Source organism: Electrona antarctica (genome assembly GCF_951216825.1).
Source record: "Electrona antarctica genome assembly, chromosome: 2".
Lineage (NCBI taxonomy): Eukaryota > Metazoa > Chordata > Actinopteri > Myctophiformes > Myctophidae > Electrona > Electrona antarctica.
In genome coordinates, this window is record NC_136807.1 from 39,885,238 (window position 1) to 39,909,057 (window position 23,820).

Genomic DNA, 23,820 nt, shown 5'->3' on the forward strand with positions numbered 1-23,820 from the left:
AGATATTAAGGAGCATTCATTTAATTAGAATGTATATAGACATGCAGACCCGCAGAGTTGTTGTTGCACGTATTGTGTTAAAGAGTGTTATAACTGAACATTTGTCTTGCGTTCCTTTTTGCCAGTCTAGTAGTCTGTATCAGTGAACATTTTATTGTATGATTTTGTGGGAATGGGAATTCACTTGGATACCAATTCGTTGTTATTGCAGCTATGATGACAGTCAAGTTGAACACATGCAAACTCATATTACCAAAAACAACATTTGTACACCCCAAACTTGTATTTTTGTCATGTCAGCATCAGCAAGCAGCACGATGTTTTGAGTATGTGTTGATGGAAAAGAAAGATGGAGAGCCTGTGCATGTGTGACGTTGTGAGTACATTGGGAGATTTGATGGCGATCGACACTTATTTTGGGGGAGATACTTGCTAATGTTCGCACTAGCTGTCCCGGGGCATAGCCAAGTAAAAACATACCGGGGTGTATGTGAATTCATCAATTGAGTTGGTTGCTCTCTCTCCAGTGTATCGGTTGTAATTTGCCGCCGTTATGGGCCCAATAAATCGACATTAGCTTAGCTAAACCTAACCTACGTCAGCTGCTGGGCACAAAATGGTAATCTCCGTGTCCGCTATGGTCTCATATTCGGTATTTTTTTTTGTTAATGACTCGACTCCCGGCGGCGGAACGATGGTGTGAATGGCCGCGGTTCAGTACGAAATGAGCACAGCTGCAACAGGAAGTTCTTTATACGGAAGTTGTATTTTCTTTGTGTATCCCGTTTTATGGTTGTTTTATTTATGAAAACAACATTTTAATTTCTGCCTTTTTTCTATCGTCCATGCGTTAGCGTAGCCGGTTTGGATTATGCATTGCTGGGTAATCAAGTACCTAAATGGTTCAAATGAATTCTGCATGATTTGTGTGCTGTGACCCCCGCGCTATTTTCATGAGAGTTGGCATCGCTTTGCCTTGGTCTTAACGAGAATAATGCGTCGAAGCGGAATCAACTCAATTGAGGCCATAACAACCACATTTTGTATTTACATAAATTCTGTTGTTGAGGAATAGACACGTGTTCCCGTTGCTTTTGGATAGCTCCTAAAGTTAGTGCATAGTTTTGTGTGGCATACAGGGACTTTAAATATTTTCCTCCTTTATGTTTATTTTGTACTGTGTATGTAGTTAGCTATTTGATTATGCGAATGTTTATATGGTCGTATAGAATTGCACATCACATAACTAAGTTAACTATCAACTTCACATTTGTGATGCGAATCAATCTAGATGTGATGTAATCCAATCTCCCAATCATTTCTTGAGTTGTGCAGACTGCAGAGGTCACATCACTGACACATGTGTGACATGATCACTATAGTGATGAACCTATAATAATTCTATCTATGCCAGGAACAATGTTTTTTTAAATTATATTTCTTTAAATGTAACACTCTTTAATGTTGCAGATCTCTCGCAAGGAGGTCAAATTCAGTAGAGGGGATGGACGAGCAGAAATCAAACTGCGAAGAAAATGACTCTGAACCTACGGGTAAGTTTGTTTGTTTTCACTTCAGTAATGCTGAGAAAGAAAGGGCAGATGTGTTGTATGTTGTTGTACCCTGTTGAGTACGTTTTCAGTACCAAAGTCCTGACTCGTTCATCCCCTGAGTTGCGGTCGTTTTTTTCCTATGGAGAATAACATTGGGTCATCTTAAAATTGTCTCGTATAAGCATTGTGGTCCAAAAATAAACAAACTGTCTCAGTGATATTGTCGGGAGGTGGCTGTGTAGTTTACAATAGTCAGTCACTCATATTTGATCTGTTTCTAGCGAAAATGTAACTAATTCGATAAGTAACATTAACATTAGCGATTTCTCACTGCCATGTGATGCTTCATAGCCATATGAATATATCTGCCAGGTTTAGGATTAGGTATGTTTGGAACACAGTTCTTATTTGACTATATATTTGCTATAAGAAAAAGTCCATGGGAATTCAGAATGGGGGAATAAATGCGACCCAGGTAGGATCATGTGTAAATTACTTCAGACTTTGGTGGTCTATACACCAGACAGTGGAGAACAGCAGTAGATATATGAAGTAACTTTCAAGGATATCCATGGCAGATATACTGTACATAATTATGTGAGATAAAGAGCAAGGAAGGGGAAATATGAATGAGTAGATTTGCTTTACTCCCATTCAAACTACTTTTAATTCCTCGAGGCAATTCCTCTCAAGGTTCAAATGTGCAATAATCATTTTAAACATTCTCATGCAACAGTAAAACAAATAAATGGAAAAACAAATTTTGCAAGCATGTAAAATATGAAGGCAGTGAAGCACCCTGATGGCAACAGAGAACACCTACTAAAACTCACAGCAACATATTACTTACACAATGCAGAATCTTAGTAATAATATCCGCACATGCACATTTACAGCTGATGACAGAGCCCCTGCAAAGCAGCCTCTCTCCTCTGAGGTGGAGTCTGAAGCCCCTCCTGCTGTAGAGCATGTGTCCGATGCTACTGCTGCCACTCCCAGCACACCCGTGTAAGTATAGCTACCTCACAAATACCCCGAAGGCCAATATGAGCAGTTATGCATTCATAGCCCCCAAAGGAAAACAAACAAACATGCAAAAAACATGTTTTATTTTCCCCGTGGCAATGCAGGGAGTGTGTGAGGGCCTGCGCGCTCTGTAACTGCGTGGATCGCAGCCTGCATGGACAGCGGGAACTCCGACACTTTGGGCCATCTTCCGAGCGGCCGACCCTGGAGCCCGCAGCTTCCTCACTGCCAGGGCCTGGGAACGATGACCTGTCTTCCATTGGGTTTTCCGACTCGTCCTGTTTGGCAACGCTCTTCGATGACTCAGGTGTGACCTCAGCTCAAATCAATATCACGATTATCTCAAACATTTGACTCAATTACTATTAATTATTAATTACCGTTATTATTTATTTATTGTTCAACATCAGCGATTTTCACTATTTTATACCACCATTGTACAACTAAGTATAATACAGGGTTAAGCAGTTAATCTTTTTTTGTTATCAGCTGAATCGTGTATTAGAATTAGGTTGTATCGATTTGTTGATATATAATAAATACATGTAATAAAAAGCACAAAAAAACCTGCTTCTCTATTGATCGGTTAATTGCCCAGCCCTAACTCAGGTTGGTCTCCAAACATTATTTGGCAGTCATCTTCGGCACGATAGATAGATAGTGCATATGATACATTACTGAGTACATCATTTATTCATTTGGATTTGTGATTATACAGGCTATTGTAATTATCCATTTTTATTATTTCCACCAGGAGATCACATTATCATCATGGTTTTTGTTTTGTGAACAGGGGGTTGTTGGGTCCATCACTGGTGTGCAGTGTGGTCAGACGGGGTGAAACAAATACAGAAGGAAGAGCTGGAGAATGTGGACAAGGCTGTTATCTCAGGGACACAGCGGGTAAGTTCGGTGGATCCACAGAGGCAGGAGGCAGCTTGGATGAGTGCATCCTTTTGTGAAAATATACAGTATTTGAATTGTTTATATGTTTTTTTTTTTTCTTTAGCTTTGTGAATACTGCAAAAGGCTGGGTGCAACTATCCGATGCCATGCTGAGGGCTGCTCACGGTTCTACCACTTTCCCTGCTCTGCGGCAAGCGGATCCTTCCAGTCCATGAAGCAGCTGGCGCTCCTCTGTCCAGAGCACATAGACAATGCACAGGAGTTGGGTAAGGAGACCCAACTGATTTCACCAAGCTGATAAACATCCTAATTGTCGGTGCATCGTCTCTAAATGGCAAACGTTTTGTGTGTTGTATAGCTGGCGAGGATGCTTGGTGTGCGGTGTGTGACTCTGCGGGGGAGCTCCAGGACCTGCTGTTCTGTACGGGTTGTGGCCAGCACTATCATGCTGCCTGTTTGGAGATTGGTGCCACACCTATCCAGCGGGCAGGATGGCAGTGTCCAGACTGTAAAGTGTGCCAGACGTGCAGGTGAGTCCCACCTTCCATATGTTCCTGGACATTTCAAGATGTTTCACCCATTTAGACCTGAGCTCGATTCTACAAAATGCTTTCTAAATAGAACAGTTTTCTGAAAAACCTCTGTGTCTATGTCAGTGGTTCTCAAACTATTTCACGCCAAGGAGCCCCAGAATTATAATAATTTGGCCACGGACCCCCATCTGAAAATATGTTGTTCCAGGGACCCCCCCAGATGCAAATTATTTGAGTTAAAAACGTTCTTCTGAAAGAATATATATTCAAAGATTTGCGGCACATTTTCAAGATTTTTCAAAACCGGTGACAACCTCTTTTTAGCGCAGAGCACCGACCTGTTGTTTGCACATTAACATCAGCATTAAGTTGCTCCATATGTTTGTTAGATGAACAAACTAGTCTCGCATCTGCTATTACCTTTCCATAATGAGTGATAGAATAGTGCCAGAGCCTTTTTTAACAGGTGGCCACTCAGCGCAAACGTTAATTCTTTGCATAATATTTGCATTGCTGATTTTCTTTTTTTTCACTTAATTTTTATTGAAGAAAAAAACAGACAAAAAAACCAAAACCAAAAGACAAGACAGGAAAAAAAGAACAAAAAGAGGAAGACAAAAACAAACAAAAAACAAAAGACAAAGCTGCATTTTTCATATTACAAGATCCTTGTAATTGCATTATCACTAGGCTGAGAGAAGAGATCCCACTTTTCCCACATTTTATGGAACTTATCCTTTTGTAGTCTAAGTATGAATGTTAGCTTTTCCATAACATACAGTTCCTCAGTAATGTCCATCCAATGTTCTTTCGTTGGTGGGTCCTGTGCATTGCTGATTTTGAAAGTTTTTCTTCCTATTTTAAAGGATTATTTTTCTCTTTTCCTATTACAAAAAATCACACCCGTGTGAAGTGAGGGGCACTCTTATCATCGTACATCATCATGACATAACATGTCGATTTGCTCAGACACATATGACGTAAATTCTCCATTCATTGTCAATGGGAATTTAACAAAAATACATATTTGCTCATCTACATATGATGTAAATTCTCCATTCATTGTAATCCACTGTAAACTAATCATGTATAATTTATAATCACGTGTCCTTATTTATCCAGGCAACCAGGTGAAGACTCTAAGATGTTGGTATGTGATGCCTGTGATAAGGGCTACCACACCTTCTGTCTACAGCCAGCCATGGAATCTCTTCCCTCTGACCCATGGAAATGTAGAGTAAGTTCTTTTGATAAACACCTATAAACAAAAGGGTCCCCCTAGCAATTTTGTTAGTGTTTTTTGCCACTTAACATTTGAAAGTAAGGTGCTAGTATGTCGTATGTGATGGCGTGTGATGTGTTTTTCACCCTTTCATGTCTATCTCAGAGGTGTCGCGTGTGTACGGAGTGTGGCGTCCGTGGACTGGTCCTCCCAGGCTCGGCCCAGTGGTTTGACAACTATGCTGTATGCGAGGGCTGCCAGCGTCACCGCAGCTCTGTGTGTGGCGTCTGCAGCAAAGCTGCCAACCCATCTGCCTCTCTGCAATGCTGCAGCACGTGTCACAGGTCAGCAGCGCCCAAAACCGGAGAACAAAGAGCCTTCGTCAACTTGATATAGGCGGATGAAATTTACATTTTCGCATTGAGACTTTCGCATCTCAAACCCTGTTTCTTTCCAACTCCTCAGGTGGGTGCATGGTGAATGTTCTTCTTCAGTGACACCTCCAGAAGAGAAATGTGTCTGCCTGCTCTGTCAGGAAGCCCAACAGCAGCTGGTTGTCACTCAAAACGGCACAGGAGAGACGCAAACCAGAGAGGCGTGTGAGGAGGACACTGAAGGACACGCAGATTCAGTGGATGAGATGACAATCCAGACAGAGGCCGTCGAGGTGAACACAGAGGAGGCGGGTCCATCGGAAGTGACAGTCGGACAGACTGGCACGTCGGAAGATGAAGTCCTGCTGGCCGAGGTCGTGGCTGATTGCGAGGAGCCCATGGAGTTGGGTGAGTCTACATTGTCAGATACTTGAATGTGTCCTTATATTATCACCACTTTACCAAAATACAGCTGAAGGGGAGTTAGGAGGTTTTTGACCATTAATGTGGAGATGGGTATTCTTTCCGTCTGACTTCGTCATTCTAATCAAAGGGAGACAAACCACCTAACTCCACAAGTTGAAGTTAGGTGATTTGACCGACAGTGTCAGAAACCAATAGAGTTAGGAGGTTTAGTCAGAAGCGCTTTTAGATACTTTTCATTGGTTCAATATTTGGAACACACACACACACACACACACACACACACACACACACACACACACACACACACACACACACACACACACGTAAAGGGTGTTCAATAGCACTGATTTATTAAAAAACAAAAAAAATATCAAAGAGTTGAAAAATGGAATTACCGGTAGCTGTTTTTTGCCCGACAGCGACCGATGCCGACTATATGTATATTTGTATGCATGTACACACGTGTGTGTAAGCAAGTGTGTATTCTATGGATTTAGGGGTGGAGGCTGAAGTCGTTGAGATTGTAGAGGTTGAGGAAAACACCATGGAGGAAGGCCTGCAGCAGTTGGAAACGGAGCAAGCCATTTCAGAGATGGCCACTGGTCCACCTGAATCTACAGGTAAATACTCGTCCCATTATAGAGATAACATCATCTTTTGTAATGAACCTGTCGCTGTAGTTGATAATTTGATGATAGCGTACGTAATGATAGATGCACCAATGAAAACACTAATCATCCCCCCTCCCCCCTCCCATACATTCCTTCACCCCAGAAGAAGAATGTGGAGAGGCAGAACAGGGGACCTCTTGTCTACCTGTTGCTGAGGAGAGAGCAGAAGAGGCGGCCAGCCAGCTGGCCCAGGCCAGCCCCCCACAGGACTCCATGGCAGAGACCCAGTCTAATGCTTCTAAAGCACGACCACCGCCGGTGTCACAGCAGGGCCTTGAGAAGATGGAGCAGCAGGAACCCTCATTAGAACAGAAGTCAGGGGAGTTATCAAAAAGCAACTCTGAAGAAGGCACGTCTGCAACGGAGCTGTCGCTTGATGAGGCTCCACCAAAGCCCTCGGTTCCACCCGCCTCCCCTGCAGAGGCAGACACTGTGCTCATGTCGATGGATGAGACGGACCAGGCGGACGGCGCTCCTTGTCGGAACGCCGGCTCTCCTCTCCCCCCTTCTTCTCCCACACCACCTTCCCCGTCGGCGGACACACAGGAGGCCGATGCGGAGGAAAGGCTGCTACCTCAATCCGAAGAAGAGGAAGAGGAGGACGAGGACGATGAGCAGGTGAAGGAGGAAGCAGAGCACAGGGAAGTGACGATCAAGCAGGAGCCGCGGGACCCCCAGGAGGAGCAGGACGTGAAGCCTGACCTTCTGCTGGACGACACGTCCAACATGAGCCACGGAGACGAGAGCAGCAGTGGCTTCCTGGGCTCTCCGGCAGAGGCTGACCCTCAGCTCTCAATGGAGCTCGTACCTTCCACCCGCTCACGTGCCGACTCCCTGCTCACTGAGACGGACGACTCGTTGCCCTTCGACACCTTAAAGTGCGACGGAGATAAGGTGAAGCGGAGAGGCTCCCCAGGTCGTTCGCGGATCAAACAGGTAAGGTCTCTAATGTTTAATGACATTAACCTATTGTTTAAATAGTGAAATGCTCCTCAGTGTTTAACTCTTGATTGTAAAAATGTGTGTAATTCATTGAACGTTTTTCAATGAATTGAATTGCTGCTAGATAACACATTGCACTCTGATTGAGTCAAATGAAACCTGAGGATTTTACTGAGTAACCTCCTTTCTTCAGTTGTATCGTATGTGTTCCATCCTAGTAGCATGCAACATCCAAAGGTCATGAATATGCCAATTCTAATCACTGCCAATAATGTGGCCTGACTTTCAGGGGCGGAGCAGCGGTTTCCCGGGGAAACGGCGGCCTCGAGGGGGTGGCGTAGGAAGGGGCCGTGGTGGGAGGTCAAGACTGAAAGCCATGGCCTCCTGCATAGATGCCTTCTTGGTACGCTGAAACACATGCAATGTATCTCACTGGTGAATTAATGTCTTTGCATGTGTATCATGTTTCCCAACTGACATTCTGCCTTCAACCCTGCAGCTAAGCATGACCACAGAACCTGGACTGAGTAGTAAGGAGGAAGAGGAGGAGGAAGATGACACCATGCAGAACACGGTGGTGCTCTTCTCCAACACTGATAAGTTTGTCTTGCTCCAGGTACAGCTTCCCTTCCTTCTTGACATTTCCACTTGCCCTGTGACATTTAAACCCCATTCGTACTTGGGCAGCGCGCCAAATATAGCCGATCATTAAGCGATGTTGTGAGCTTGTAGATTAATTTCAGCGTGCAACCCAAAGTATAAATCAAGCATGACTTAACCAAGCACCACAGGTGTCACAATTTTGTCTGTAACCCAAACTATTCTCTTCCTTGTCTTTTTTTCCTTTTTTTCCCTCCCCAATCCTCCCTCTGATTTCACAGGACATGTGTGTTGTGTGTGGCAGTTTTGGAAAGGGAGTGGAGGGGCAGCTCTTGGCCTGCGCTCAGTGTGCCCAGTGTTACCATCCGTATTGCGTCAACAGCAAAGTAAGTATAGGTCTTTTGTCTATTCTTACCATTCAAACCAACGTGAACATCCGTGGAGTGAAATGTCATTATTAGAGAACGACTTATTAGAGAACGACGAAATTTGTCATTCCGATCACGATTTTGGAGAGTCCTGGACCAGTGGTTCTCAAACCTTTCAGGCTGCAAAATTTGGTATTAAATTGTAATTTTAGAAATGTGCAGACTGCAGACACCCTGTGTACACTTATTGTATGTTATTTGTTTATTGTTGTGTGAGAAAAACAATATTAAGCTAATCATCTGGGGACCCCCAAAATGTTTTATTGGGGAACCTCCATTTTTGGAACCAATGTCATAGACCAGTGGTTTTCAACCCTTTTCTTATCGAGGCACATTATTGTCTCCACCAGGCCGAAGGCATGGGGAGAGAGTATGTTTTGCACTCCGTCCATGTGTGTGTCCGTCCATCCGTTACCAGCTAATCTCCGGCACCGTTGGCCCGATCCATGCCAAACAATGCACACACACTCCCTAGATGCCAACGATGAACGTCTGCCCCAAACTTTCCAGAACGGCTGTTATAGCGCCACCAGGAGGCCGACTTTTTTAAAACACATTTTGTGCTATTACTCTTCCAGATTTTGTCCAAAAATCCTGCAAATCGTTACACAGTATCTCTATAGTCATGTGCTCAAGACGGATCTGTCCGATATTTCATATTCCATCCTAATTGGCTAACATTGGCTTTCAAAGTTTGCAGGACTAGCCCGTTTTGAACAAAAAGCCTCAAATCATGAACGCAGCGTGCAATTTATGTGAAATCTTTCACACACTTTCCTACTAGGCTGAGGAATATATCGCACCCTTTTCACATTGGCCTGTTATAGCTCCACCAACGGGTGGATTTTTGCAAAACACACATTTTTGGAACAAAATGCCTCAAATCATCCAATTGCCATCAAAGGCATAAGAACAAATGGCATCCTTTTCACATTGGCCTATTATAGCGCCACCAGGAGGCCACAACCTGCCCTGCCCTGGTGGAGACCTGTGCCCCGAGGGGCACTTTATCTAGTTTTACATTCTCTAATTGTGTAGACTTCTTGTAAATGAAGTAATGCAGATGTTTAACTCTTGAGAGCGTAAAATTAAGTATGTGCCCATTGGTTTCATTTTACGTTCTCAAGAGTTAAAGATCTAAGGTCCGTTTACGTTTATACCAACTCTCCATCATTTAGCTGTGGACCACCTGGAACCCTCCCCTTTCAATGACCACTGGTGGTCCCCGGACCACTGGTTGAAAACCAGTCATACTCATAGACCACTGATTACAGATGTTTGCAAAAAAATAGCAGAGTCAATTTCACCTATAATTGCCAATAGGAACGTCAGGTTGAAAGTGGTTATAAAATCGACTGCATAATTGCTGATACCGATGTCGTCCAAAAAAGTAAAAAAAAAACATGTCTTCCATATGGGACAAAGTGGTATAGTGGTGGCTCTGGTCATGACATCTTTTTCTTTGTAGATCACCAAGATGATGCTCCGTAAGGGCTGGCGGTGTTTGGAGTGCATCGTGTGTGAGATGTGCGGGAAGGCCTCAGACCCTTCTCGCCTGCTGCTGTGTGACGACTGCGACGTGAGCTACCACACCTACTGCCTGGACCCGCCCCTGCACACCGTACCCAAGGGCGGGTGGAAGTGCAAATGGTACAAAACAAAATAAACCCTCTTGAGTGGGACTGCATTGCCTTGATCGGCCTTATACGCAGCCAAGTCCTCGGTGGTCATTTATAACCCGAGTGTGTACAAAATGTAACCAAATGGACCCGTAAGGGTACATGCACACTAGGGAGACAGAAGCGGATAAATGAAGACTGTGTAACTTTGAATGGGGTCAAATGGAAATGAATCCATGCCAATTTGCATATTATGTAAAATGTTTGTGCCTCAGCTCTTCATTGGTGATTCAGAGGCCCCAGTTCTTTGCTTCTTGTTACTAGCAAAAAAAAAAGAAGGAAAAAAAAATTCCTGCTGCAGTTCTTCGTCTCCACATATGCTTCAGTAACTTTGACATCCAATGGGGAGATGAAATAGGTTTCTCATGCATGTTTCCGGCGCTGCGTTCGTTGCAGGTGTGTGAGCTGTATGCAGTGCGGCTCCAACTCACCGGGGTTCCACTGTGAGTGGCAGAACAACTACACCCACTGTGGCCCCTGTGCCAGTCTAGTCACCTGCCCCGTATGCAGAGAGAATTTCATGGAGGAGGAGCTCCTGCTTCAGTGCCAGTATTGCGACCGGTGGGTACCGCTCATTAACTCTTTAAGACCTGAGGCAGGCCGAGTCTACAAATGTCTGTTTTCTGAAAAACCTAATGTCGCTATGTCAGTGGTGCTCAAACCTTTTCATGTCAAGGACCCCCAAAAATGTTGTGAGTGTTATGTATTTGGATTCTGGTGTTAAACATTTTCGCTTTGGTCAGAACTTTGTTTTATTGAAAGGATAGCCCCTTGAGGGGGTCCTTTAAAATATATATGCAAAAATAATTAACGACCTTTCAAAAATGCTTTCTACAAGCTTCTAATCTATGAGCTTGTACATGTGCTATTTTTGAATAGCCAAAGCATTTTTAATCAAAAATGACACGGATGCTTTCCCGGTTTTAACAGGTTAAAGAGGAGACGCACAACAGACAGAGTGGCTGGTGGGGGTTCATTATATTTCCGCTAATTAAGACTAGTGGGGAATAGATTATTTATGTTTGGAATCTTATCATAAATTATTCCATAACATCTTTTATATGAGGATGCCATTTACGATGTAACAAGAAGGATGCGTGTGTCATGATTGTGTGTTTGTGTGCGTGTGTGTCTACGTAGATGGGTGCATGCTGTGTGTGAGAGTCTGTACACAGAGGATGAGGTGGAACAAGCCTCCGATGAGGGCTTTGCCTGCACATCTTGCACCCCCTTTGTCCCCAAACCCGTAGGTAAGTGCAAGACAAAAAAAAAGTGTTACTTTCGTGTTCCCTAAACAGTGATTTCTAAGTGTTCTAGAAGTGTTTACTGACTGCGTTGTTTTTTCCTTTTCTCTCTCTGCCCCCAATGCTGTCGCTTTTGTTCACAGTAGTGGAGTCGGCTATAATGGCTTCCATAAAGATTAAAGAGCCAGGTTTGTTGAGTGTTTTGTTTTAAGTCATTACAACCAAATAAAATCACATTGTCCTGCTATTTCCTGATCTCACTGAAATGTGATTGGCCACACAGAGCCCCAGTTTTACCGGTTGGAGGGTGTGTGGCTGACCGAGTCAGGCATGTCCCTGCTACGCAGCATGTCCATGTCTCCTCTGCACAAGAGACGTCAGCGGCGCTCCCGTCTGGGCACCTTGTGTGGCGAGGGTGGTCCTGATGAGACCACCCTAGAGCTTAAAGAAGGAGAGGGAGATGGGGATGAGGGCAAAGGTGTGTATATGTGCACGGTTTTCACAAATGCATCAATGTAGGAAACAGTTTTGAATGATTAGAGTTGTTTATCCTCTCAAACTTTTCCCTTGTCTCTTTAGCCTGTGGAGAGCCTATGGAATGCGAGCCTAAGATGGAACCCCCTGGTAGCCCAGACAGGGAAGGTGGTGCTGACAGGGAGCTTGGTGCAGATGGGGGTATTGAAGGCATGGCTGATTGTGAGGGCCTCAAAGGGGGTGCAGAAGAGACAGAGGATAGCAAGAAAAGGAAACGGAAACCCTACAGACCTGGTATGTTTAATAAAACAAAGACACAAAATAGGCCATGAGCCCAAATACTTTATGTGTTTGTAGCCCTGCCAATGTTAACACATTCATATGCACTATTTATTTTTGCCATATCTCTTCCAGGTATTGGAGGCTTCATGGTGCGACAGAGGAAGTGTCACACACGAATGAAGAAAGGGTTTTTCGCACAGCTGGCAGGGGAGACTATGTTAGATGGACAGCCGCTGGAGAGAACCATTGAGGAAGGTAAGCGATTGTTTGTTACACTATCATACTAACTAACATTGTTAGTAATACATTTGCATCTTCATCACACACACACACACACACACACACACACACACACACACACACACACACACACACACACACACACACACAGTTAATGCCAGCTCAAAACTTATCTTTTAGATCGCCTGCAGTTCAAGAGCATGTTGTGAGCTTGTAGATCAGCTATTTTTGCTACTTTAACGAAAATAGCTGACTTTTGAATTTCATTTTGCTGAAATATTGCTGCATATTTCATGCTGGTAATAGAACATCAAAACAAGGTGGCCATACTTGGCACCATCTTGTTGGTTGTTTGTGTGGCTTGGCATTATGTGAATCACCTTATTTTGAAAATTTGTCTCCTAAAACGAAGGTTGTCTATCTATAGGACCCCACCCTGACACAGACAATATCATGGATCCCAAACCAGCAGAAGGGGAGGAACTGAAGAAACGGCGGGGCAGGAAGAAGAGCAAACTTGAGGACATGTTTCCAGCTTATCTTCAGGTTTGTGGTTATATAGGGTTGGGAGATGTAAAGTTTTGATCATGTGGTTGACCAATCGCCAATCACAATGGCCCATTGGCCATCACCGATGATGTCAAATAGTGCTTGAGGGAGTTGACGGTTGAGTCATGTCCTGAAACTCACCGAAAGCAATGTACTGTGTGTCAGAAGAGTATGCTCAGGTCGACACAATTTCCTTCTACACCAAACCTCAAGAGTCTTCGTTGAAAATAGCTGATCTGCAAGCACACAATATGTGAGCTTGTCACTAGGGTTTAGGTGGTGAAAATGTGGAGGTGTGCATCTTCACTTTATTTTTATTTTCATTACTTGCATTTCTCTACCTCCCTCAGTCACTTCTCTGGTTGTCATAGCGGTTTGCCAAGCAGCCTAGCAGTGTCTTTGCATGTCAATGGGACGCTGCTTCCTAACTATCATCACAACGTCATTGTCCACGTGAGGCTGGAAGCATTGATGCAGGATCGTCAACGCCCAGATCGCTATGCGTCATCGAATCTAACATTTTCCACACCTATTAAAATGTAATATCAGCAAGGACTCTTACTTAACATCTGCAGAAGGCCTTTGTAGAATCGGCCTCAGGTCTTAATGCTTTAATAAAAATCTTCATCTACCCCTGCAGGAGGCTTTCTTTGGGAAGACACTGATGGACCTAAGTAAGAAAGCTGTCATGGTTCCCCCAGTGCAGAGGCCAGGAATGTGCCCCGTCAGACCTGCACTAGGGACAGGACCTTCTGCCCCGGAGGGTAAGACCTCTGAGTTGACCCCCTACGCATGGAACCTCTCGGATGATTTGTCACATGGTTCAATACATAGTGTCTGCATGGATTAAAGTTCTCAGTTGCCACAGCTGATTTGGATTAAATGGCAGTCGGCATGTCTTCTATGGAAGCATGTTGAACAGCGAAAATAGCCTATCTACGGTAGATGGGTAGTTTAAGATTAAAGCATTTGAAGTGGTCAAGCTAGCAATATGTTCAGATGTGCCCAAATCACACATTAGGACTTGGTCATACAAACGTTTTCAGTCGTGATAATTTATTTAGCTTTAATCCATGTGTCTGACTTGTGCATATTTGTGTTCTCAGCTGAGGCAAAAGATCGGGTGGTGGAAGCTACTCTGTTTCTCAAGCAGGAGGGAGGTGAACATCCCCTGACTCAGGGAGAGGGAGCAGGTGAGTCTGTTTTGAACAGTCTGGTAACGGTGTTTTGTTCACTAGCCGTTATGATAATGAGGCTAGTGACCAACCTTACATGAGCCGATATAACACGCCACAATTTAGGCTAGAAAGAAAATGTATTGCAATTATGAGTTTAGTGTATTTGGGGAAGACAGTTATTTTATTAATCTCCTTTGCGTCTTATAACTCCAGCTGCTGCAGTGTGCAGTTTTGGCTGCTGCAGACATTCCAAGTGAAATATTTTGAAATGGCTAATATGCCAAGTAATTAAAGGACAAGGCAGGTGTGTTTTAGTATGTATTTCATATAATAAAGCAATGGAGATAAGCTTGAGATGAGCCTTTATTAAACAAAAACAGGGCTACACTATTCTAAGCATAGGCCTAATGGTGTGGCTATCATCTGTATTTGTTTTTCTTATTCTTATTATTTTTCATATGTTTGTAGGAGTTTCTGCACCATCTTCATCTGTGAAGGACCAGGCCTCAATTGATACTCACGACTCTGATACAGAAAAGAAAAGTGAAGGTAGGGTTTGGGGGCTTATTTGGAAGCACTACATTAAGGGAACAATTTCATATATAAAAAAAAGAAATAATCTTTTATTTTTTATCCCACGATTTTGTAACCCATTTTTTCACCCCTGTGTCAATTATCTAATGTGATCCTGGGCTCTACAGTCTACACACCCTCCGCCAACCTAGTCCCCATATATGGGGGACATGAGGAGAGCAACGGACTTGAACTCATGCTTCCTTCATGCCTGAGTGTCCAAGTTGCTCCTTTACACCTGACAGGGGGGAGTTTCCCTGGTTGGACGTAGCGCGTGGAAGGAACACGTTATTCCAACCAGTTCCTTTCCCCTCCATCAGGCGCCCCGGCTGGCCAGGGGGAGGCAGTTTAGAGACCAGGATTACTGCATGTTTTTTGTGAGGGTACCTACCCTAGGGGACACGGGGAGAACATGCAAACTCCACACAGAAATAATCATTTAAATGTACACCGTATGCCCTAGGTCTTCCTCAGGGGGTGGAGAATCAAGACTCTGAACAGTTTTTCCGGAAGGTTCTGGGTGTGTCTGAAGTATCTACTTTGGAGGGCATGAAGCCCATTCTAGAGGGCAACAAGGGAGAGCTCAGCCGCAGTGCTTTGCCACAGAGACCTCTCCTCTCAGGTGAGCGTACAGGGAGAGGGATCAATCATCACCACTTGTTGGGAGAACTTTGTATAATGTGGCAAACGTTTGATAGGTTTCAAGTAAGTTTGTCTTGACACAAAAACTATTTTATAGGGTCCCTGCCCTCTGCTGGAGTGATGGATGGTTTCCCAGGCCTTTCTCAGTCTCCATTCTTTGACATGCGGTAAAAAAAGCAATTCTACAATGCTCCAAATGTCATATTGTTTTACAAATGTCTCTCAGAGAGATCACGCAGTGTTTTGTACATAACAAATTACCCTTGCTGCTGTACAGGGACCGGGGAGGAGGGCTCTTCAGTCCAGATGGAACAGAGGAGAGCCCCTGGGCCACTCCCTCTACTCCAGCCACCCCTTCCACGCCACCCACCCCCACTGAGGGTGATGGCGACGGGCTGTCCTACAACCAGCGGAGCCTCCAGCGCTGGGAGAAAGACGAGGAGCTGGGAGAACTCTCCACCATTTCCCCCGTGCTCTTTGCCAACACTAATTTCCCCACGCTCAGGCAGGACTATCCAGGTGAGTCTATGGCAGGGGTGCTCAAACTTTTTTTAAAATGTTTTTCAGGCCAAGGACCCCCACTACATATCGTATAGACTTGCTTAACAACACTATCATTGTGTAGTGTTGTGTTGGATGCATGTTAAGGTGTATTGTAGATCTGCTGTTTTCAGATAATGTTCCCCTCAGAAATTCTGAGGGGAACATTATCTGAAAACAGCTTCCCTATTCTGAGTCAGAATAGGGAAGCTAGGGTTCAAGTTGTTAATGTAAAATGCCCCTTCTGTATTAACTCTGAGGACCCCCTTTTGAAGGCCTCTGTTCTATGGGAATTGACCTCAAGTTCTCACTGGCATTGGATTTATGCCTCTGACTGAACCAGCAATTTGACATAAAGTAGTCCTTAAATCAACCCGTGCGTTTACTTTGTTTCAGACTGGACCAGTCGTTGTAAACAGATCATGAAGATCTGGAGGAAGGTATCGGCTGCTGACAAAGTTCCTTTTCTGGTAAGTTGTCTGAACTTTTAAAAGCCTTTGGGAAGTCATTATGTAATCCTTTATTTTAACCATGCTGAAATTTCCAGTGTCAACCTCTTTGGAACATATCTGGCTTATGAAGAATGGTCCAATATTTACTTAATTGACCATGGGGGGAAATAATCGGTCATATAATAGCTGCTCATTCAGGCCCCTTTAATTAATTACCTCTATCCTTAGTCAAGTTAGAAAGTTATTCTCTGACTACCCGGTAAATGAATGCCCCACATTCAGACACACATGCCTGATGGGTGTGGCAACACACGTGGACACTGAATGACAAGTACTCTTTCAGTTTACACTCATATGGAATAAGTCAGTGGAATTCAAACGGTTTCAACTGATTTAAAGTTTTGTGCTCTGGCTACCTGGAAGTCAAGACAAGCAGAAAATAGCCTATTTGTAGTGGAAAATCATGGCCTACACAAGTAGGTATCACACCACTTTAACAAAAATAATACCTGATTTCTAAGTGATAGCCAAGTGGCTATCACTAAAGTTACAGCTGCTTCAAGGGAAATGTAATCAACGTCTGCAAATATTTGTCTAATGGTTGATTTTTCATCTTTAGCAAAAGGCCAAAGATAACCGAGCAGCTCAGCGGATCAACAAGGCACAGAAGGCAAGTGGAAGCTTCACCTTATCTTATATTATGAAGAATAAACTGTACAAACTCTACACTAAACCTTCACCTTGCATTATGAAGAATACACTGTACAGCTTCACCTTGTATTATGAAGAATAAACTGTACAGCTTCACCTTGCATTATGAAGAATAAACTGTACAGCTTCACCTTGCATTATGAAGAATACACTGTATAGCTTCACCTTGCATTATGAAGAATAAACTGTATAACTTCACCTTGCATTATGAAGAATAAACTGTATAGCTTCACCTTGCATTATGAAGAATAAACTATACAAACTACACTGAACCTTCACCTTGCATTATGAAGAATAAACTGTACAGACTACACTGAACCTTCACCTTGCATTATGAAGAATAAACTGTACAAACTACACTGAACCTTCACCTTGCATTATGAAGAATAAACTGTACAGACTACACTGAACCGTGTAGAATTGTTTGTATCCAGGCCGTTCTTTTGATCCTTTGTCTTAGAACTGTTTCTATCTCTGCTCCTCTCACAGCAAGCGGAGAGTCAGGTATGCAGGCCGATCAAGGTGGAGCCAGGGCGGGTGAAGACAGAACGGCCCAGTCTTCACCTCCAGATCCCTCCTCCTTCAGGATCCGTGTCCACCCCTTCACAACCCAGCTCTGCAGAGAGTCCCTTTCCCTTCCACCCGGATTCAGGATCTTCTCCCGCCTTTTTCCCCGACGGTCCTGTCAAGACTCCAGGGTCGGCTGAAATCCGGACAGATCCCTTTGCCAAGCTCCCGCCTCAGTCGCCCCATCATCAGTCACACCCAAGTAACGCCTTTTCCCAGGCCGGGGCCAGTCCCTTGCAGGCCTCATCCTCAGGTTATCCCCCTTCCGGCCCACAGGGTCCTCCTCAGGGACGTCCGGCCAGCCTCGGCCCTTTCGACATGCAACCAGGGACCCCGGGAACGCCCCGGCGGGCCCAGCAGGTTGACCCTTACTTCAGATCTCAGCTGCAGCAGCAACAGGGTCACCTGACACATCAAGGCTCTCAAGAGTCATTAGGACCCCCAGAGAGCCCTCGGTCACGGGGTGGTGGGCATGGGGAATCACCTCTATTCTCCCCACCCCACAGCACCCACTATGGAGACCCTTTCAGAGGCCAGTCAGGAATTGGTCGGCCAGAATATGTCTCAGCCGCATCCCCTTCCGCAGTGGCCTCCTCACCTGGTGGTATGGGGCAGTACAGGGCCGACATGAGTGGACCTTCCCCCCGCTCTTCTTCGGTCGGACGGCTTGAACTAGCTGCTGGCTCCCCTGCTGGCATGCTAGATTCCGGGGACGGTTTGTTCAAGGCACCTATGACACCACGGATGCACCAAGGGGAGGGTGGGGCACTTCATCCCGGAGCTTCCCCCGGCCACCCTTCTGAGAGTTATAGGCAGTCTCCCTCCGCTCCGTTCTCTGACCCGTACGGCCAGCCACCGCTCACTCCGCGACCTCAGTCAGGAGGTAGTAGCTCCCCTGTTCTCCAGAGACACATTATAACCCAACCGGAGCCCTGCTCCAGGGTGCCCTCCAGCCCCCAGTCACAGAGTAGCTGTCAGTCTCCTCTCACCCCAGGCGGCCACTCCAATGACGCTTACTCAGTCCAGTCTCCTGCTACCCCTCGTTTTCAGTCCCCCGACCCCTACTCGGCACAGCCGCCCTCGAGGCCACAATCTAGAGACCCTTTTGCTGCTCTCCATAAGCCACCTCGTCCTGCCTCTGCTGCCCCGGATGGAACTCCCAGTTACAGAGGCTCACCACATCACAATAACCCACCGCCCCCTGCTCCGCCCACCAACAACCCAATGGGTGATCCTCTTGCTGGGAAGCCCTCAGCTCATCCTTCATACAGTCGCAGTCCCAGCTATCAAATGACCCAGCAGCCAGCACAGATGGCTCAGGCTCAGCTACAGCAACCTCAGCCACAAGCACAGCAGGCTATGGGGGCAGATAACTTCAACTCCAGGGTGCTGCCGCCTGCTGGACCACAAGGCCCCACAACTGTCCGCCCTCCAGAGGCATCTCATCAGCCAGCTATGTCAGGCACTCAAGAAATGCCTGACATGTCAACAGTGCTGGACCCAGCCTTAGTGGGCCTCAGCCCCTCTGAATTGGAGAAGCACAGACAGGTATATTCATTCATACACAGAAGATCTATGAAAACTCCATTGTCATTCAGGTTAAAGATGTGTCACTAATGAATGTTACATTCACCTTGCAGCGCCAGAAACTGAGGGAGTTCTTAATTCGACAACAAATGCAAAGGAACTCCCTGAGACAAGAGAAGGAGGCTGCTGCTGCTATCAGTGCTGCCCCTGGCTGGCCTGGAGCAGAAATGGCAGGCTTTCAACAAGACAAGGCCCATAGGGCACCGCCACCTTATCCACAGGTACACATTTGTTGTTGCGACAAACATAACATTAACCCATTTTGACCTGACAACAGATTCTACAAATGTCTTCTAAATGACAGTTTTCTGAAAAACCTGTTTCTATATGTCGTTCTCAAACATTTTCATGTCGAGAACCCCCAAAAATATATGTAATTGGCTGCCGACCCACATCTGAAAATATGTTGTTCCAGGGACCCCCCAGAAGCAAAGATTTGCATTAAAAACGTTCGAATATGTTCAAACATTTGGGCCACATTTTTCAAAAATAGCAGACCTACAAGGGTCTGCTATTTTGGGCCACATTTTTCAAAAATAGCAGACCTACAAGCTCATAGCTATGAGCTTGTAGATCTGCTATTTTTCAATAGCTAAAGTACAACATAATGCTTACAACACCAAAAGGGGTTCCCGCCCAAAATGGGTTAAGCGCATGTAGTTGATGTTTACTGCTGTTTATTAACTTTGACTATTCTATTGGTTACTCTTTTAGGACCGTATTGCTGCTGCTGCTGCTGCCCAAGCTGCTCTGGCAGCCAAGATACCGATGACTGTTGTTGGCATGGAGGACAAGCACATTCGTCCTCCACATCCAGGAGCCCCTGGGATTATGGATCCCAATGCACTACGGTAAACATGTTCAATTAGTGAGGCTTGTGTTATACTGTTTTATGTAGCACATTGTCCTTTAAATCTTATTGTGTCAATTATTTTACACACACACACACACACACACACACAATACTTGTTTATGAATTTAATACTTAGGACCCGAATGTAAACAAGACCGCAAGGCTATTCTTTTAGACCAAGTGTTTGACTGTACTCTGTTGCTGTTTCACATTTCTGTCAAATAAAGTATTCAATAAATTATTAAGCAATAAAACAAAAGAGAGTAAAATCTGCCATATCGGCGCGGCACCCCGAGCTGCTATTTTCAAAGAAATCCCGGCGCTGATTGTGTTAAAACAGGAAGCAGAAATGTAGGCTACAGTGAATGGAGAGTCCAGTCGACTGTCTGCAGAACTTTGCCATTCGTAGACCATTGTACTAAAGTATATTATAGTGTATCTCATTTCATAGATCCTAGGTCCGCAGGCCGCTCATCTGGCGAATATGAATTTTGCTCATGAACCCGGGCTTTACACTGAGAAACTCTTCTCATAAGACGAGTGACAGATGTAACTGAATTCGTTATTTCTTCCCAAGATACTTTTACAACATGTAAAATGATATCTTCTGTGAGAAGAGTTTGACATCTACTGAAACCCATCTAGCTTAATCAAAGCCTTCCAGTGTGTGGTAGATGACGTGGAATCGTGTCAGACTTGATCCTTTCAAATGTATTTTCAAAATGTCTTTGATCCGGTTTGGTGTAAGGAGCAGCATAGTGTGTGCCGCTAGCGCCCCTTTTATATCCTTTTCCCGACCCAAACTTTTAATTAGACGATAAACCCCTTGAGATGCATCGTGTTTTCAATGGGGTCCTCGGGCACAACACACAGTGAGTCAATGGATCTAACAACACACACACACACACACACACACACACACACACACACACACACACACACACACACACACCAATGAACATCACATCAACAAGAATATAATCATACACATAAGGGCTCTCCCACCATCCCAGACCACACTACAGCTGCTACCCATGTCATCAAAAGAGAGAACGAAAAACAAATACTCTCAATTGTATAATGTAGTAATCAAGAACATGGGGATTTAAGAAAAGCAAGCAAAGAAGTCTTGAAGATATGAAATGAGGTAATTGATCTAAGTGAAATAGGTTGCTTATTCCAGTCTGATGGTGCTTTAAACTTAAAAGAACGTCACTGGCTGCTTAGTTTGATTCCTGAGACCTTGTTTGAGCATTCCTCAAGTGCTCTGTAATATATGTTTTACACATTTTCTTACTCTGATGTTTTCTTATGTATTTTTCTTACAGACCATCAGGGCCCACACATCCCCAGGACATGTATAGCCGTGCTCCATTCCCTCCTCAGTGGCAAGGCCATGCCCCTGGTGGTCCACGGCGGTTCCCACAGCCAGGCATGGAGGCTATGGGCCCTAGGCACCATCTGAACCCTGCTGTCAACATGCAGGCATTACAGGGCATGGCAAACCCTCGTACTATGATGCCAGGTTCAGGAGGAGAGGCCATGCAAGCCATGGGGCAGGGACCCCCGCCACAGTTCATCGAATTGAGGCACAACTCCCAGAGATTGGCCCTGGGACCCCAGTTCATGCCCAGAGGGCCCCAGGCCAGACCACGTCTCTATATCCCTCAGCAGGACATGACAGCACCTTACGCTCATCAGCAGCATCCCATAGCTCAGACTGTTGACACTCAAATAGAGGGATCTAATGACTCACACCTTGGGGGATTATCCATGTTACTGCCACAGCAGCAGCAGGCTCCTGGCCCCTCACAACAACAGCCACAAGTCCAGCCTCAGGTCACCAGTGCCAGCGCCAACACTCCTAGCATTCAACAGCAACAACAACAACAGCAGCCTCCACCACCCAGTGCTGAGGCCCAGACAAGCTCAGTGGACGACCTACCGGAGCCTGACCTGGAGGGACTGGGCGATGCCCCTGGAGACGGAGGGGTAGAAGACGAGGATGACCTGGGCAACCTAGATCTGGACACTGACAAAGGAGATGATGACCTGGGCAACCTGGACAATCTGGAAACCAATGACCCACACCTAGATGACTTGCTCAACAGTGACGAGTTTGACCTGCTAGCTTACACCGACCCTGAACTAGACCAAGGAGACCCCAAGGACGTGTTCTCAGACCAGCTCAGATTGGTGGAAGCCGAAAGTGTCAAAGGGGAACTTAAGCCCAAGGTGGAACCAGGACTGAAGTCGCTCGCCCCTGCCACTACTGGGTGCTCCGCTGCTTCACAGCTGCCCTCTGCAGAGACTATATGTAACATCAAAATCAAGCTGGAGGCGAAGGATGAAATGGGCGAGGCTGTGTCCATGCTACTTGGTGCGACAACGCCCAAGAAAGAAAGTGAGTGTGCGTCACTCAGTTCTGTTCGGCTCGGAGGACTTCAATATCCTTTGCCAGGCCAGGGTGATCCCCTGTCTTTCACCCCGGCCACTCATCACTCACACATGGGGAATGATCTGCCTGATGTCGGGGGCCAGCACTCCCCTGCTGTGGATCTGGCCAAGGTTGAGAGCTCTTTAGATGGCGAGTTACCTCTTCTGATCCAGGATTTACTGGAGCACGAGAAGAAAGAGCTTCAGAAGCAACAGCAACAACAGCAGCAGCAGCAACAACATCTGAGCTCCCTCCACCAGGAAGGCATGGCTGCTCATATGCATGGCATCCCAGGACAGCAACCTACCCCACAGGCACCTGCTCACATAATGCTGCAACAGCACCACCGCCCACCACCCCAGGCAATGATGGGCCAGACGGGGATGGTACCCCGACCACCACACATGCTACAGCAGCAGCAGCAGAGACTCATGGGACCTCACATGGCCATGGCTCAGCAGCAAGCAATGATGAGGATGGGACAGCCAGGAGCCATCCATCCAGGTCTCAATCATCAACAGCAGCCACAGCAGATGCTCAAACAACCCCCTCTGGCCAACAACTTCTTTCCTGATAAAGGTAATCACAACTAGAAAGATTATATGTGGTAGATTGCATATACAGTACCTCCAATGCCAATGCTACTCAATTGTCAAGATATGCCCTTTACAAATGTACAATATTTCAGCACATTTGTTTATTGGCTGGAAATAATGAGCTTCCCAGCACCCATTTTTGTTTGGGACAGTAGTAGAGGGTTTACCTCTATCTGCTGATGGGCACATGACATTTAATTGGTGTTATGTGAATCCATGGTGTTGTCTTAATTTTTGTGAGAAGCCACACCGCCTTTGGGCAAATAATGTGCAATCTAACTTCCCGCAAAATGTCATTACAAATCGCAAAATATCCTTTTAACAGACTGTGTTAAAGACTGCCATCAGTGGCATTGCATATACTAATATGGTTATGTGTTTTCCCCCCTACTTGTATGTATTGCAGATTTAGACAAATTTGTTACTGACGACATGGATCCCATTGCCAAGGCAAAGATGGTAGCGTTGAAGGGTATCAAAAGAGTGTTGGCACAGGAGCCAATGGGTGTCCCACCAGGCATAAACAGGTACTTGT

The 23,820-nt window shown here is 45.4% G+C and overlaps 1 protein-coding gene across 7 annotated transcripts in view; it reads left to right on the forward strand.

Annotated features, from left to right (window-relative positions):
* The window catches only part of kmt2d (lysine (K)-specific methyltransferase 2D), a 41,405-nt gene that overhangs the window by 1,581 nt on the left and 16,004 nt on the right, over positions 1-23,820 (forward strand). For 3 of the 7 annotated variants that reach the window (XM_079494568.1, XM_079494563.1, XM_079494567.1), the window contains exons 2-36: positions 1,471-1,553; positions 2,450-2,561; positions 2,684-2,886; positions 3,373-3,482; positions 3,589-3,751; positions 3,844-4,015; positions 5,141-5,255; positions 5,406-5,584; positions 5,706-6,022; positions 6,538-6,660; positions 6,815-7,647; positions 7,943-8,056; positions 8,153-8,269; positions 8,535-8,639; positions 10,150-10,331; positions 10,757-10,921; positions 11,501-11,610; positions 11,748-11,792; positions 11,888-12,082; positions 12,184-12,372; positions 12,493-12,615; positions 13,013-13,146; positions 13,790-13,913; positions 14,256-14,342; positions 14,796-14,876; positions 15,364-15,522; positions 15,640-15,709; positions 15,820-16,061; positions 16,479-16,552; positions 17,154-17,208; positions 17,739-19,360; positions 19,453-19,620; positions 20,114-20,250; positions 21,581-23,268; positions 23,692-23,812. In XM_079494568.1, the coding sequence (XP_079350694.1) occupies positions 1,505-1,553; positions 2,450-2,561; positions 2,684-2,886; positions 3,373-3,482; positions 3,589-3,751; positions 3,844-4,015; positions 5,141-5,255; positions 5,406-5,584; positions 5,706-6,022; positions 6,538-6,660; positions 6,815-7,647; positions 7,943-8,056; positions 8,153-8,269; positions 8,535-8,639; positions 10,150-10,331; positions 10,757-10,921; positions 11,501-11,610; positions 11,748-11,792; positions 11,888-12,082; positions 12,184-12,372; positions 12,493-12,615; positions 13,013-13,146; positions 13,790-13,913; positions 14,256-14,342; positions 14,796-14,876; positions 15,364-15,522; positions 15,640-15,709; positions 15,820-16,061; positions 16,479-16,552; positions 17,154-17,208; positions 17,739-19,360; positions 19,453-19,620; positions 20,114-20,250; positions 21,581-23,268; positions 23,692-23,812 (8,483 nt within the window). In that variant the 5' untranslated portion in view covers positions 1,471-1,504. Of the gene's footprint in view, positions 1-800; positions 884-1,470; positions 1,554-2,449; positions 2,562-2,683; positions 2,887-3,372; positions 3,483-3,588; positions 3,752-3,843; positions 4,016-5,140; positions 5,256-5,405; positions 5,585-5,705; positions 6,023-6,537; positions 6,661-6,814; positions 7,648-7,942; positions 8,057-8,152; positions 8,270-8,534; positions 8,640-10,149; positions 10,332-10,756; positions 10,922-11,500; positions 11,611-11,747; positions 11,793-11,887; positions 12,083-12,183; positions 12,373-12,492; positions 12,616-13,012; positions 13,147-13,789; positions 13,914-14,255; positions 14,343-14,795; positions 14,877-15,363; positions 15,523-15,639; positions 15,710-15,819; positions 16,062-16,478; positions 16,553-17,153; positions 17,209-17,738; positions 19,361-19,452; positions 19,621-20,113; positions 20,251-21,580; positions 23,269-23,691; positions 23,813-23,820 lie in introns of those variants that run through there. The other 4 variants (XM_079494569.1, XM_079494565.1, XM_079494564.1 and 1 more) reach the window with 4 other exon arrangements.